The sequence below is a fragment of the Gymnogyps californianus genome, chromosome 8 (assembly GCF_018139145.2).
Source record: "Gymnogyps californianus isolate 813 chromosome 8, ASM1813914v2, whole genome shotgun sequence".
NCBI classification, from domain to species: domain Eukaryota; kingdom Metazoa; phylum Chordata; class Aves; order Accipitriformes; family Cathartidae; genus Gymnogyps; species Gymnogyps californianus.
Window position 1 is genome coordinate 14,833,411 of NC_059478.1, and position 15,231 is coordinate 14,848,641.

Genomic DNA, 15,231 nt, shown 5'->3' on the forward strand with positions numbered 1-15,231 from the left:
AATTACTTGCTCTGTGTTGGAATAATAAAGCCATTTAGATTGATTTAAGTTTAAGTAAGACTCCAGGTCTTGCATACTGTCAGGTTCTGAAAATAGTTCTTAACATGTCTGTGGTTTAGCAATTAAAACTTTTCTTCACCATGTATCATGTTTTACTATTTGGAAGTGATTCAAATCTTTTTGAATTACCTAGTACCTAACTGGCTAGACTTACATGAATGAAGGGGGTTTTATGCTCTTGTATTTTCTCTGTTTTACAGAATGAATACTGATGTTCAAGTTAATAAATTGCTTTGCCTTTCTGTTTTCAATGAATCACAGATAATCTCTATCAATCTGTCTTTATTCTCTGTACTAAGGTCATATTGAGACTTGAATCTGAGGAGTTTTAGGTGTCATGCCTATCTAATAAAGAGACTCCCAAATTTTTTTCACAGTGTGGACCATGAAATGCCGTTGCGCTTTATGAATGAAAATACCTCACGCTATTCTTACGCAAACACTGGCAGTAATGGGCAACTGCAAGAAGGTCAATATCCTCTTTTTTAGAGGAGTCAGCATTTTATAAGTAGTGTTCACTGTCAGCCAATGCATTTGTAAGTGTACACCTACCTTGTCTATATCCAATTCATCTGATTCTACAGCCACTCAGCAAAGAAAGATCAGATTGTCTCTCTTTTCATAGCTTGTACAGGAGCCAGATACAGTATAAACTATTGAGATGGTAGATTTATATGTACAGACCAGTTTGACTATAAAATCTTAAACCATTGAACACATTTTTAAAAAAGGTATCAAATCAGTGATAGGTTTTATTGACAGAGAATTTATACATTGACCTGGTCATCGATAGCTCTCTAAAGCCCAAGAAGCTTACTGAGCTATTGATAACCATATTTTTTTGCAGCTAATTATAAAAGATACTTGGTACAATGCATAAAAAAAATTAGTTATTTTAAACATGTCAGTGTTTTTTAACATCTCCACATTCTATATAAAATACAGGAGTGATGTTCTAAGTTAAAGAATAATGGGTAGTTTTCTCCACCTTTTAGATTCTTCCCAGTTTGAAATAATTACATTGGTCCTTTCCATTTACAGAAGGTTCAGCTATTGGAAAATTGCTACAAGAAGTTCTTTGAAGCAAACTGTATTATTCTGAGCACAGAAACTGTGTCAATACATTCTTCTGTCTCCTTATCATTTTGGGGAAGCAACAAGGGAAATATTTCTCTGCAATATTTGCCTTCCTTCCAGGGATGACTGTGTAGCATTTTAGTGGGGTCTAAAAAAACCCTGATTCTCCCTTTCATATCAAATTCTCAGTGGTTCAACTTTGGCAGGAGTATTTCTTTCACATAAGAGCTTAGTACTAAAGTGACTTAAATTTTTCTGAATCTTAAGCTTAGTTTATTCAAAACTTGCTTAAAAAGCAAAACTCTTAGTAGTGGAGGATGTATGTTACCTGATAATAGCTGTATCTTGTTCGCCAATTAAAGAAATTTACTGTTTGGAATGATGGAAAGTTGCTATGTCTTTAGGTTCCCTTCTCCCCCGCCAAAGTAAAGATTAAGGTGTGTAGAAAAGAGGTTCTGACAAAGCGAAGAACCTTAGTTGTGAGATCCCAAAACTGTAAGACAGAAAACTTGGGAGGATTAGTGTGTTTGCGCGGCAGTCTCATATGACCCTGTTTGCTCAAACCAAAGGCTGCAGACCTTTGCCTTACAACCAATTCCTTACAATAATGATGATGATAATAGTAGTAATAATAATAAAAAATGCTGTTTCTGCTTGACTGGTAGGGAGTAGTGAAAGTAATTGGCTCTGTGATTTCTTGTGAGGCTGATAAGAACCACAGTAACAAATTTAATGACACAAAACAATTTCATTTTAAGTGTTAAATAATTATTCAAAGCAGATCCTCATGAGTTTGAATTAATAAAATTCTATTCCAAAATAGAATAGTTAGCTACTCTGGGATCAGCAAAGGGAGGGGTCAAAAAATACAAGAAACAGCAAGATTTTCTGAAGATAGTTTTATATTATATACAAAGAGCATTTCATGTTTCCTGGAGGAGAGAATACTAACTGAAAACATTGAAGAAGGCAGTGTCCAGCAAAGGGACTACTCAGTTTTTGCAGTCTGGGTTGTCAAAATGATTACAAAAGTATAATTGCTTCATTCCATTTGTCAGCTTCAGGCGAAGAGGGCAATAAACGTATAGAGTAGGCAGTCTTCTGAAACGTAACTCCTCTGTAGTCTTTGTCCATGTGTTTCAAGCCCTGGGTTGCTGGGAGATAAATGATTGGCTAAAACTAAAGCTTTTTTGGGGAGATTGTGGTTTTTTTGTGGTGGGTTTTCTGTGGTGTGGATGGATTTTGGTACATTTTTGGTTTTTTGATTTTTTTAACACAAAGCTTTGGCTATTTTAGAGGATGGGAGGGAGGCAATCTTAAGCAGAGCCTTTCTGTTTCTAGAAGGAGTATAGTGTTATGAGCCTTTGCTAGAAGAATTAAACATCTTGATTTCTTGAGCGTTCTTTCTTATATGGCATGGGGCTGGAAAGCACTTAAGTTTCTTTTGGAGCTGCTTTGGACTACGTCAGGTCTTGGCACTGGATTAGAGCCTAAGCAGATTCTGTTACCTGCAGTACAGTTTGTCCTGCTGGGAAAGAAGGCTATGTAATCTAGCTGTAGGGGAGGTGAGACAAAGAGGAGTGAGGAAATAAACTGAAGGATTCTGACAAGCTAGGAGGCTAGGTAAGAAATGGGGAGTCTGATAGTTAGGGAGAGGATATTTGGGCGTTGAATTCATAGGAAGAGGCTGGAATAGATACATAAGGAGCTTAAGAATTACTGGGGCTGAGAGAAGGGCAAGTAGATCTCATGAGGGCCTGCAGTGGGGCAATCTAGACTAGCTGGAAATGCAGAAGAAATAATTTATTCCTCCTTCCCTGGTTTTCTAAGGCCTTGAGATTATTTTCTCCCCCTGTCCATTCTAAGACATTTGAGATATCTCTGGTGCAAAATATAGCAAGATACAGAGGCTCAAGCAAATGAACCTGTGCTAGAAGCAGTAGCACTGCCTTACGTAGTATATCTGCTTGGGATCAAGCTATACTGTGAAGAAACAACTTGGTGTTGTTCCACACCTTTAGTGTCTTGAAAAGGACTAAAATGGTTCTTATGTACAATAAAAAACGTAACCCAAATATCTTACCTCTTCCCCTCCTATTCTAAGGTCTAGGAAGGAAATAATTTAAGATATTAATCAACGGTATTCAGTACTTATTGACTTGAATTTATTCTTGGAGCCTGGAACTTAGATATCATATAACTTCTGTAGTATAGGTCATCTCTGTTTGAATAGTTTCAAGTGCAAGAGTTTATCAGTGAGCAATGATCTGTTAAGTGTTACAGCTAGGCTATTTAACAAGTTTATTAATTTGATATCTGAAGTGTCTTGATTTGGAAAAAAAAATAGACAACTTTCAATAGGTAGAAGCTACAGGATTGTCAGATTCTTTATGGAGTACTGAGGTATGTTTACATGAAGTGATCACTGGGAAACTGATCTACATTCATCTAGCTCAGTGACCTCAAAAAGCTTTAATCGGCTTAGATCTTCAGCTGGTATTTCATTTAAAGACAGTTTCAGCAAATATTGTTCGGGGATGGAAGGAAATCAGAGTACCCCTCTTTCTTACAAGATACATGGAAATTTTTTGGTTTTGTTTTTATAATAGAAAAACTAAAGACAAAGCAGGAGGATAAGGCACTACCGTCTTTGAGACACTTTCATCTTATTTTTGGCTGATTCACTGTCACGTGGTGACACTAGTCTCTTGAAGGTCTTGTACTGTATCTTCTCACTTCCATTTAAGAAAACTGTGCTAACACCATTTTAAATCATCATAAATACCAGTTTCCTATTGTGAAACTAGGTTTTAGATTTTTACCTCAAACTACTCTGTATTGACTTTATATTAAAGAGAAAAAACAAATATATTTTAGTGTTATTGTGTTCAGTCTCTAGATGTGACATGAATTTCAGAGCTAGATTTTATTTTGTAGCTTTTGGGTTTTGTTTCTTTATTGGCAAGTGCTGGGGAAACAAACTATTTTGTTATTGACAGTGTTTAGAGGTTTGGTGAAAGGGAAAGCATTATGCAGTATTGAGGTCAGCTACAATAACTGTGAAATCGGATGAGGGATTTGCTGCTCTGTAATGCCAGCTCAGATTCATACTACATCTGTACCTCATAGAAATATTCACATTTTTCTCATTTTGAAAGCAAATAGAGTACTATCAGGTAATAGTTGGTAAAACACTGTTTGAAAATCAAGGTGGTTAGGCATTTGGCCATAAAAGACTGGAAGAATACTGTAATGAAACATGTGATCAGCAACAGAATCGGAGCACCCACACTGTAAAACTGTGCAGGAGATGTCTGTATGTGCTCTGTTCTATTATTCTGATATGAAATGAGGTCTTCCTTTCTCTTCTGTGCTTTTTTAAACACAGACTTCTGAGTTGAACAAAAAGGTGTAACATTTGAAATCCAAATAGCTTGGTTTCCACCAGTAAAAACACCTAAATGTTTTTGTATATATATATATAAGTAGTCCCAGTAAGTTAAAAATTACTACTGTCTTAAACGTAAGCTCATACATTAGTTTTCTGTAGGATAGGGTGCTGACTGTGTACAGTGGACAAAGGAGAAGAATAAGTTTAAATAGAATGTCTGAAATTAATTTTAATTTCGCCTAGAATTATATGTTTCTTCAAGGTTAGTAAAGGTATTTTTTCTTTATAGTGCTCTTCCTCATAACTGGTAGTGCTTGCATTTGGTTTTATTGTGGTACAAAGTGTGGCCCATTCAGAATCTATTGCATGTTATGCAAGCTGAAATTAGTATTATTAATTATTGCTCTAAAACTTTTGAAGTATATCTGTCATTGGTAGAAAGAAAATGCATGCTGGTGGATCTAGCGCTATGTAATTGTCTTCTCAAGTCAATACGGTATGAGAATAGCTGTATTTCTAACAGGATTTTTGTAAAGGTTACTACTAGTTCTGACAGTATCCAATATTTTTATCCATGGTCTGGAAACTTACACAAAATCAGAAGGAAGATGGGTTGACGCAAAGAATGGTGAAATTGAGCTAGCTGTTAAAACATTCAGGAAATCAGGTCATGATAAACTCTTAATCTTTGCCTTTTGAGTATTTCAAGGCCTTTCTAGACATGTAGTTGGCAGTAAGATTGGCATTAAGCATCTGTCCTCGCTAACACTTCTGCAAAATGCTCTTTGACTAAACTCTAAAGGAATACTAACACTTCTGGAACAATACGAAATCATCTATTTGATAGGAAGATTGAAAATAAAAAATGTCACTTCATAAGTACACTGTAACTTTGCTTCATAAATACTTTTTTATATTGTTTTAATATTTAAAACAGCTCTGTAATGTGCATTTTGTTGCTTGCTGTGTGTTCTGAAACTAGTAACTTGGGTTTCATCTCCTAATACTGAGTCCACAAGCACTTGCCTTACCTGTACGCCAGGTATCGCTCTACTATATCAATGGATCCAGCATGCAGAGTCCTCATGGGCTATACATAAAACTTCTGCCAGATGAATTTCTTTGTTCTTACACCTAAAATTTAATACCTGTAGATAGCTTAAGATTCTGGAGCATAAAACAGTAAAGTTTCAGAAAGGGGTTTGCATCTGGAATTGGTTCTATTCAGCCAGTTGTACTTTTGGAAACTAGAAAAGAAAAAAATCAATATATTCCTGAATTTACCCTGAAAAGGATTGAGATTGCTAAAATAAAAATGGCTGTGGCTTTAAGGGAAAAAAAAGTGCATAGATTTTGTTCCATTTTCTTGTTTTCCAAATTATGATAGAAGGAACTTTTATGATTTGCTTGTGTTTTCTTACCAGAATATACTTGAGGGGCAGAGGGACAGAAAGAGAGAGATTATGACAAGGTCTGATATAATACGCTCAGTATTTGCCATGGTTCATCAAACATCATGCTTTCCTTCGAAGCGTTAGGTAATATTAAGCCACCGCTTCCAGGTGTTGTTTCACTACCATGCTGCACTGTCATTCATATGTAGTGTATGTTTATGGTTTCATTACATCATCGCATTCTGCCACAAAAGATAGATGGGGCGTGAGTTTTTCCGATGTTAACTTAGTGTGTTGTGTTTCTTTAAAAAAAATTAGAATACTGCTGCTATTTGAGTTTCTGGGAATTTGGGATTAGGTTTAAACAGCTTTTTATTTGTTTCTTCCAAAACTTTGCCTATTTGGAATTTTCCTGGCTTTCAGTCTTTCTATTATTGCACTGTGTGTGGATGGCAAGTGTCAGCAGAGCTGTTTTCTCCAGTCAGAGTACACCTACTTTAATGGTTAGGTGCACAGCAACAGAAATGAGACGTTTGAGGCATGGATGATGTAGGCAGTAGATGTTAGCTGCCAGCATCCATGTGCACTCCACTGGTAATAGCTGTCTGTGGGAACTGTAGCTAGGAATACTGTACACCTGGAATTGTGATAGGCTTGTCTTGTACATCTAGGTCAAGTTCAATGTCCTCCCTTCCTCTCTCCTCTCCCTTCTCTCTCTCTCTCTCTCTCTCTCTCTCATAGCACTTCTTATTAATGGATTAGAGTTTATGTGGCTTTTTTTTCCAGCATTGTTTTTATGTACTGCGGTATCAGATGACTTATCAGTTGAAGAAGTAGTTATATACATATAGATAAAATAAAAATTATATTCTTGTTATAGCAAAATAACATGCAATATAGAACATGTCTGCTGCAGTGATATCTTCTATTCATATTTCTCTATATACTTAATTTTGTGGTTTGCATTGTTTTAGGTTTTGTTGTTTCTGTCAGGCCCTTCAGAAAACTGTTACGGCTTTTAAAGATTTTCTGCTATGTACATGTTCCCATTAGGGCCTTAAGATTTTTTGCTTGGAAGACCTTTTTGTTTGCTAAAATGCTTTTGTGCTAAAATGATCTGTTATCCAACTTTCCCCTGTCAAAAATGTATTGTCTGTAAAGTTTTATATTTTATAGCTTTGGTATGTTCTGTTTATCTAATGTAATGAAAATACTTTATGGTGCTTCATTTTGAAAAACTTCTTTGTGTTGGATTTGGATATTGAAGGTTTATTCACACTTTAAAGTTCCCATTCTAAAACATTGTGGCTAAGTATTTTTTAATAGTCTAATGACTTGAAAACTTTTCTAGAGTAGCCTGCCTGTAATATGACACTACCAAAATTGTAGCTTTTAATTTTCATAAATATATTTTCTATTAACACTTCTTGCTCATAACTGCTATACTTACTCTGCTCTTAAAGAATGGGTGAGAATATTCTACTCTTAAAGTACTTGGGATTGAAGGAGCATATCACTATAACAAATTTCATACTACTTATAGCAAGTAGACTATCAAAAAAGGAAAGTTTTCAATGAAAGATTGAAATTTTGAATCAATTATAGATTAAAGATGTATCTGGCTGAAACTTAAAATTTTGCTATTCTGATAAATTGCAGTTCTTAGCACTCTGGATAAGACAGCTTAGAGCAAAACTGTAAAAGATTTCTTTAATGAGTGATTAGGAAATAATCTGCCCAGGCAGAATTTTGTTAAAATGCAAACTGGTCTGAAGGACACTTTGAAAAGTACTTTTTCTTTTTTCCACGATGCATTTGTTGCTGTTATTTTTTGGTGGTGGTGTTTGGTTTTATGTTGGTGTCTCGTACCATTTCAATATGTTTTGTTTTGGTGTATCCTGTCATCTTTTAAAAAGAAATTGTTATTTTCATAGTGGCAGAACTGAGGTTAAGTAATTTTAAAATTAATTATGTCTGGATAATTTTTAATCACATCTGTAATCAGGCATCAAAATGAGAGCCTGTAAATGAAATCCAAACTAGTAGTCTGTTTGCCTTTCAATGTTATACAGTGTAACTCAATTAAGACTTGAATAATGGTTAAAGCAAGTTTTGCTTTATTTGCTTCTATCCTTACACAATTGAGAGAGGATGCAAAGCTTCCTGTTCTAGAACAGCGTAAATAATTTGGTAAAGAGCATGTAGTTAGCTGATGCAAAATATGCACTTAAAATAATTTGCAGTATCTAACTGCATTTACACTGAGCTACATCTTTTGTAGGGGAGTGCTTTAGGATGAACAAGCTTCTAAAAAGATGTCGTCTTCAAACTTTAATTCAGAGTTCTCAGAGGAGATTGAATAACTTGAATATATTCTGTTGTGTGCTGCCTTTCCCTGAGTTCTTAAAATAATTCTGTGTATATTAAATTCACTTGTATTAAATCCATAGGGATGCTTCATTTGGGAACTGCACGTACAATCTTACGATCTTGGACTGTTTACAGGGAATAAATAAGGTAATAACACTTTTCCTTAGCAAAACAGATTTAAATTGACTTTTAAAATGTGAAAGAAAATACTGTTAAAATACATTAGAAAATCTGGTTTCAAAGCAAAATGTGTGTGAATAAGTAGTATTCTGTCATGAAGCCTAAGTTACTGAGGCCTGTGTTTGAGTAGTGACAATGGAAGGAGGTTACATTTTTACCTGGCTGGCCTGGCCTTTAACAGCTGTCTGAACTTCACCTTATGAATTGGAATGTGCAAATGCACCAGGCCTGGCTGGGGGCAGTTCTTAACAGTGCAAGGCAGTGCACTAGATCTGCTAATAGATCATTTATAATCATTGGTAAAAGGGAATAACATAGGTTGATAAAGTCAAGTGAGACAGACGCCTAGGTATTCTGTGATTTAATCTGAGCAGTTTTTGCATGTACTTGGCCCCAACTTTCTCGCAAAACACTTGGTTCAGTGTTTGACACTAATCTTTTCAGAATTGTTTAAAAAGAATGAAAACTAATGTATCTTACTAGTGTTTTGATGTGTCACTTTCAACAGTCCTGGTACTGGGGAATATTAAGCTCCAATATTGCTTTTTTTAAAATGTTACATCACATCTAAATTGACAACCTTGTGTTATAGTGTATAGTTCATACTATAAGCAAAGATTAAATTTTGTTCATTTCCCAGTGATCTTGATGAAGAGAGCAGGCTATATGAACAGTTCTGTACAGACACTTTATAGTCTGTTTCTAATTCTTAAAAGTATAGCAAAACAAGTGTTTCTTAAAAATTGAAAAAAGAGAGCTTAATATTTTTAGTTCTGTGGGGGTGGGAAAGGAGCTGTCAGTTAACAGCAAGACTCTAATTTGTGTGGCATTCTACGGATCCTGAAGCTCTGTGAAGCAGTCAGTGCAGTCACTGTAATTTATCTGCAACAAACACGTCAAAAGGACTTTGAGAATCAGTTTTTCCTCCTTTGTTCCCATGAAACCTATTATTGAATTTTTGTCCAGTTTACCTGCAGAGGTAAAAACACTTTGAGCAGAAACCGTATGCCTTAATCTAAAGTAAAATCTTAGTCTATCTGGGTAAATTTGGTGTTTGAGTGCACATATATCATACACATGTAATTCGGAGGGCCAACAAATTCTGGAGTGCAGCCAGCCAACCATGCTTAAATGAAATACATTTTTCAAAATCAGCTGTTCAGACAAACCTCTTGGTATCTTAGGTTTCGTGACAGGTCCAATCATTGAGCCTATGTTGTCTATAACAAAGTTATTTTTATTTTGTCTTAAAGGTGCTCTATATGTAGCAAGTGATGGCAGACCGATGATTATTGTTTTTTAAATCATAGATCTGTGGTGTGTTTTTTATCACACCGTAATCCCAGAATGTTGTGTAATATCTATACTTCTCAGATTGCAGTAGATTGGGTATAAATATATGCTGCAGAACTGTCTTCCACCTATTCCTTGGAAGACATTTGGGCTATGAATTCCTTATTCATAGAATTGTTTTTAATATGGTATTATACACAATTCTTTAGTACAAAATTGGCATATTTAATAATAGTACAGTAATCAAATACAAAACTTCTTTCAATCCTGTAATAAAGACTAATGTAGTCTAGTGAACTTCATTCTATCAGTGGAATGTGTATTAAAAGCAATTCATAAAATACAGGTTATACACAGTACTGTATTCTGTATATGCCATTTTGCCTGGGTATTATGATGATAAAATCAGAGTATCATATTAAGTATAGAAAATCAATAAACTCTTAATGTTCTATATTGTGTTATGTCCAACTGCATGAAAATGTATTCAGCATAGAACTCATTGAATGAGTGTACGACAAAAAGGGAATTGCTTTTTAATGTCATCTGCCTTACAGAAAAAAACATACATAGTGGGGTGGGGAGAATCAATTTTATGGTTTAAGTGATATGCAACAACCTTATGTCCCATCATAATGTGTTTGAAGGGGAAATAATGAGCCTGACGTGCTTTAGTGACGTTGTCGGAGTTTTTGTTGTCTGTGGTGTTAATCTGTGCAAAATGTAATGTTGTCTTAACATAGAGGCTTCAATAAGCCAAAAGCACAAACATTTAGTGATTTAGTTTTGATTCTCAAAAACAGTATTATAAAATGAGATTATATATCATATTTCAGTATAAACTGACACCTTGTTGCCTTTTAGGCCTTGCAGCATGGATTTTTTGACTTTAAGACATTTGATGTGGATGAATATGAACACTATGAGGTTTGTACATTTAATAATGAGTTGAATGTGTTTGGTTTACCTAAAATAAGTTAGAATATGCAGTATCCCACAACTTAAAACATACTGGAAACACATTTTACTTCAAGTAAAACCCAGTGTTCATATGTAAGGTATGTACATCCAAACCTGTATGCAAAAAACATGCAGGATGAATATCCTTGCAATTTCAGTGCATCACATAAGTCTACTGTTTTCTTGTAGCCTTTCTGGCTTCTGGGACCTCTTTCATGCTTTCCCCACCTTCCCCCAGGGTACGATCTAAGGTCTCTCAGCTGACCCACAGAATCTGTGTTTTCTTTCAACACTTGTTGAGCTGCTTCTTGAGATGCTATTAGCCCCAAATACATGATTAAAATTTTTATAGCCACATAGATTAAGCACATTTTGAGCTTTTTTAGTAAGGATGCATTTTATGGGGATTCCAGTAATGAAAATACATCCAAAATATTTCCCTAATGAAGTCCCAGAAAGCTAACAGATGTCATTCATTGTTCTGCCAGCCTTCTTAGAACTTAAGAATAGATACTCTGGATGACTCTAGATGCTTCTAGGACTTTGTTCTGTAACATACACACCTTTATCTGCTAGTAGTAGACAGTTATCTCAAGCTATATTGCTGCAGAGAACCTTTAACATATGCCCATGCTGCATCTGTGAACTGGGCTGTGTACAGAGGAAATTGCAGGCACAGAAGGTGTATATACATCTGGTCCAGAACGGTTGCATGATCTTTGTCTGCCATTTCCCCCACTCAAAGGAAGGGAAAGGGTTTTTACGGAAGTCAGTGACAACCATGTAGTTGTATTGGACCTTGCCTTTGGAACTCCCTGAAGTTCCTGCAGTTGCATTGGTTAAGGAGAAAGATATATAAACTAGAGGTGTACTAAACATTTGAATATATATTAAACTCTCTTTTTAGATTTGTGTTACTTTATTGTAGCCAGTATTCTTCCCCCCAGCCCCTCTATTGCAATTTTCAGAAGACTTGGAAATAATGAGAATAAATTTGCTTAGTCTGAAAACGTCCATTTTAAAATTTATTATTTTAATTTGAATATTTCTAATATCAAACAAGTATTAGGGATAATTGTTCTCTTAAATCTCTGTAATATTTGATAAATAACTTTGTTTTACAAGCAAGAAGATATGAGTGGCTCAGTACATATCTGGAATACATACAGCTATAGGAAATGTTTCATAAATATTCAAGGAAGGGTGAAGTCAGGAGAGGAATAAACAGTGGAAAAACTTAATTTACAACGCAAATCTGTACAGTAGATGTTGGCTGCAATAGGCACATTTAGCTATTATAAGCTATATATATACACATATAGCTATTCACAAAACTTAAAAGCATTTGTAGAAGGATTTCTGTATACTGTAATGTTCCATAATGATTAGATTGAGAAATTGGTATAGCCTTTGCTGAATTACCAAAATTAAATCAACAGTAACTAAAATTTAAAGTAAGAAATTGCTGCTTTTTTGCTTACTCTGTGTACAAAAGGAAGATGTTTGTTCTAAAAACAAATAATGGTTGGGAATTCCTAGGATTCTGTATATACAGTAGGCGTTAATCTGCCTGAAAAAAGTATTAAAATAATTGACTAAAGCTATCCAATTATGTTGTTTAATGCTTAACATTATTTTAGTTTGTGAAAAGTATGTATGTGTAAATGATGTTTAAAGTATGCTGCCCGCTGTCTGAGTTTAAGAAGCAAGAACTTGGAATCATCTTTAATTTTTTGTCCATTTTTTGGTATGTCTTCTATTATTTTATGCATCGTGGTCAGCTTTGTATGTTTAGATATGTCCTGTGCTATATTTCTAAAACTTTAAATGTTCCAGGTTTTTGCTGTGTTAGGTCTTCAACTGTGTAGTTATATGGAGAAAAGTTGCATAAGACTTAAAGGGAGCAGGCTAAAGGAAATTCTATTTCATGTTTATAGTTCTTTCATCTTTACTACATTATAAAGGCAGCTAATTCCCCTTTTGTTGGACTAGATGTAAAATACTCAAGTTCTCTTTTTTTAATAATAATGTTTGCATGTAGTGTTGAGTATATATACATACATATACATATATATCTGTAGTTCAGATTGGTTAAAATTTAAATTATTCACAATAACCCATGTAACTATAAAGAACTACTTAATTCACAAATAAAACTGGTAATACAAATATAAAAATACTTTCAACTTCTTGAACAGGACTTCTTCCTTAAAGGGGGTAGAGGTGCTACAGTGTTGAGATTGCAGTCTGTGTGATGTAAATGTGGGGGGGCAAGGGGTCTTGACTTGGCAGTAAGATCAGTTCACTAGTCGTTATGCAACCTTGTTAACTTACAGGAGTTTTCACTGTGAGGACATTTGGAGCAAGCCTAATGGGCTTAGCTAAGCAAACAGTTGGTGAATTGATTACAGTAATGTTCATTATCAGAACTTTTCACTCATTAGGATGTTTTGATGAGCTGAGAGCTAAAAACAAACTTAATAATGCAGTTGAACTGAGTGCTGTGTCCTTAAAAGTCACGCTGAGAATAACTGCATTGCCAAATGAGGAATGAGCACTCTTCAATTAACAAAAAAAGAAGGCAGTTTTTAACTTTAGTTATGTATTTCCAAAGAAGCTTCTAGTTTTGGCACTGACAGAATTTGCAGAACCTTTTTGAAGTTTTCATTTAAAAGTAAGAAATGCAAAACATCAGTTTGAAAGTTTTTTTTAATTTAGTCTTTTTATTTGATTTATACTTTGCTTCTGTGATTACTGGCTCATCAGAGCTTGTGCCAATATGTAAATTTCAGTTTCTACAGGGAAAGGGTAATTGTTTTTGAAGGCTAATTGGTTTTTTAGGTTGTTTTCTGTGAATTGGGGTTTTTAGCCAGTGCCTTACAGGGAAGCATTTTTCCATATTCTTTGATAAAAACATACAAGAATCTTGGCATTTGTCAGTATTAAGTAGGTGTCTTAAAACGCTGAACCCTCTAAGGGAGAAATATCTTAGATATAGGATCTTTTGCTTTTATTGGAAAACTTCAGCAAAATTTTTTGCATTTCATTTTATAAAGAGATTTCTGAGAAGCAGCTTATAGTGAGTTAGTTTGTCCCATGTAGGTAAGCTAGCTAATTACATTTGAAGTGTTTTGTTTTAATGCAGCAAGAACATATTAAAAAGTAAAATAAAATCTTGAGTAATTTTTTTAACCTTGTATGTACAGATATTAAAATGCTTGTCTTTCTTTTCTGAAATTTTTATAGCGAGTAGAAAATGGTGACTTCAACTGGATTGTTCCAGGAAAATTTTTGGCATTTAGTGGACCACACCCAAAAAGCAAACTTGAAAATGGTATGGTGTATATTTTAATGCTATTCTATGATCTTATTTTTTCCAGCACGTTAAACAGTCACAGCAAATAAGCAGAAGATAATAGAGGTTTATAGGTTAATTTTCATCTTCAGAAATAATCATACAGTGAACGTTTTATATATGATCATAGAACTTAATTCCAAAGGTTTTGGAATTCTTCTTTGCTAGGAGAACTCCAATTCTTCTAACAGTCAGTGACTACTTTCATTCAGTGACAAAGTGCCTGAGAAATTCAGGTCCCTTACCTTTCTCCTGGAACCTGATACGGTAAGTATGCAGAATTAAAGATGAGTTGCATAAAGCAAAGGAGACTATATTAAGAGTTTTGTAATAAAGGCCAGGAAAGACTTTGAAAAGCAGCTTGCCTGTACTACTGAAGATTCTTGGGCTAGTGGGAAGAACCGATGTGATTCTAATGGAATAAAAAGAGAAACTTGACCGACAAGGAAAGTAGAGATTTGGTCCAGCTAAAAGGAAAATCAGTCATTTAAAAACTAGAATCAGATTTTTGCTGAATTTCACCTTATTCTTTGTGCCATGTCACCTTATTTATGTGAGCATGTTTTCTGCACCTCTTCCCCCCCCCCCCCCCCCTTCTGCTCTTTCATGTTTCCTTTATGACTGGAATGCTGCTAATTGCATAGGGTCCACTGAATATTTAAACAAAATCCAGGGAGAAAATATTTAGGTTGGTTTGGGTTTCTTCACCAATCACTGATACAGTCCCTTCTTGCAGAATTTTTTCGAAAATTACTTAAATTGTTCCATGGAATTTGGAAAACCTGTGTTTTATTTTTAACATGTATATAACTGAAAATTACTAAATTAACACTAATGCTTAAAGTCCAGTTATGAGGCTACAAATAAGCCTCACCCAGGTGAGTGTTTTATTTTTAACATGTATATAACTGAAAATTACTAAATTAACACTAATGCTTAAAGTCCAGTTATGAGGCTACAAATAAGCCTCACCCAGGTGAGTGTAAGTACACATTACAAAGCTACATTTTTCTCATTATGTTGTGACTCTAATTGCATTTACTAATGCATATATGACTTGCGGAAATGACCCATGTTTTGTGAGGAAGCTTTTGGACTTTATTTGAACAGGAATAAAAATTCTGGAGATAAACCAGTGAATTTGGTCAATG

General features: G+C 34.7%; 1 protein-coding gene across 1 annotated transcript in view; it reads left to right on the forward strand.

The window, feature by feature from the left end:
• CDC14A (cell division cycle 14A) overlaps positions 1–15,231 on the forward strand; it is a 64,836-nt gene that overhangs the window by 27,508 nt on the left and 22,097 nt on the right. The window contains 3 exon segments of the mRNA XM_050900655.1: positions 8,373–8,439; positions 10,630–10,692; positions 13,972–14,059. Of these exon segments, the coding sequence (XP_050756612.1) occupies positions 8,373–8,439; positions 10,630–10,692; positions 13,972–14,059 (218 nt within the window).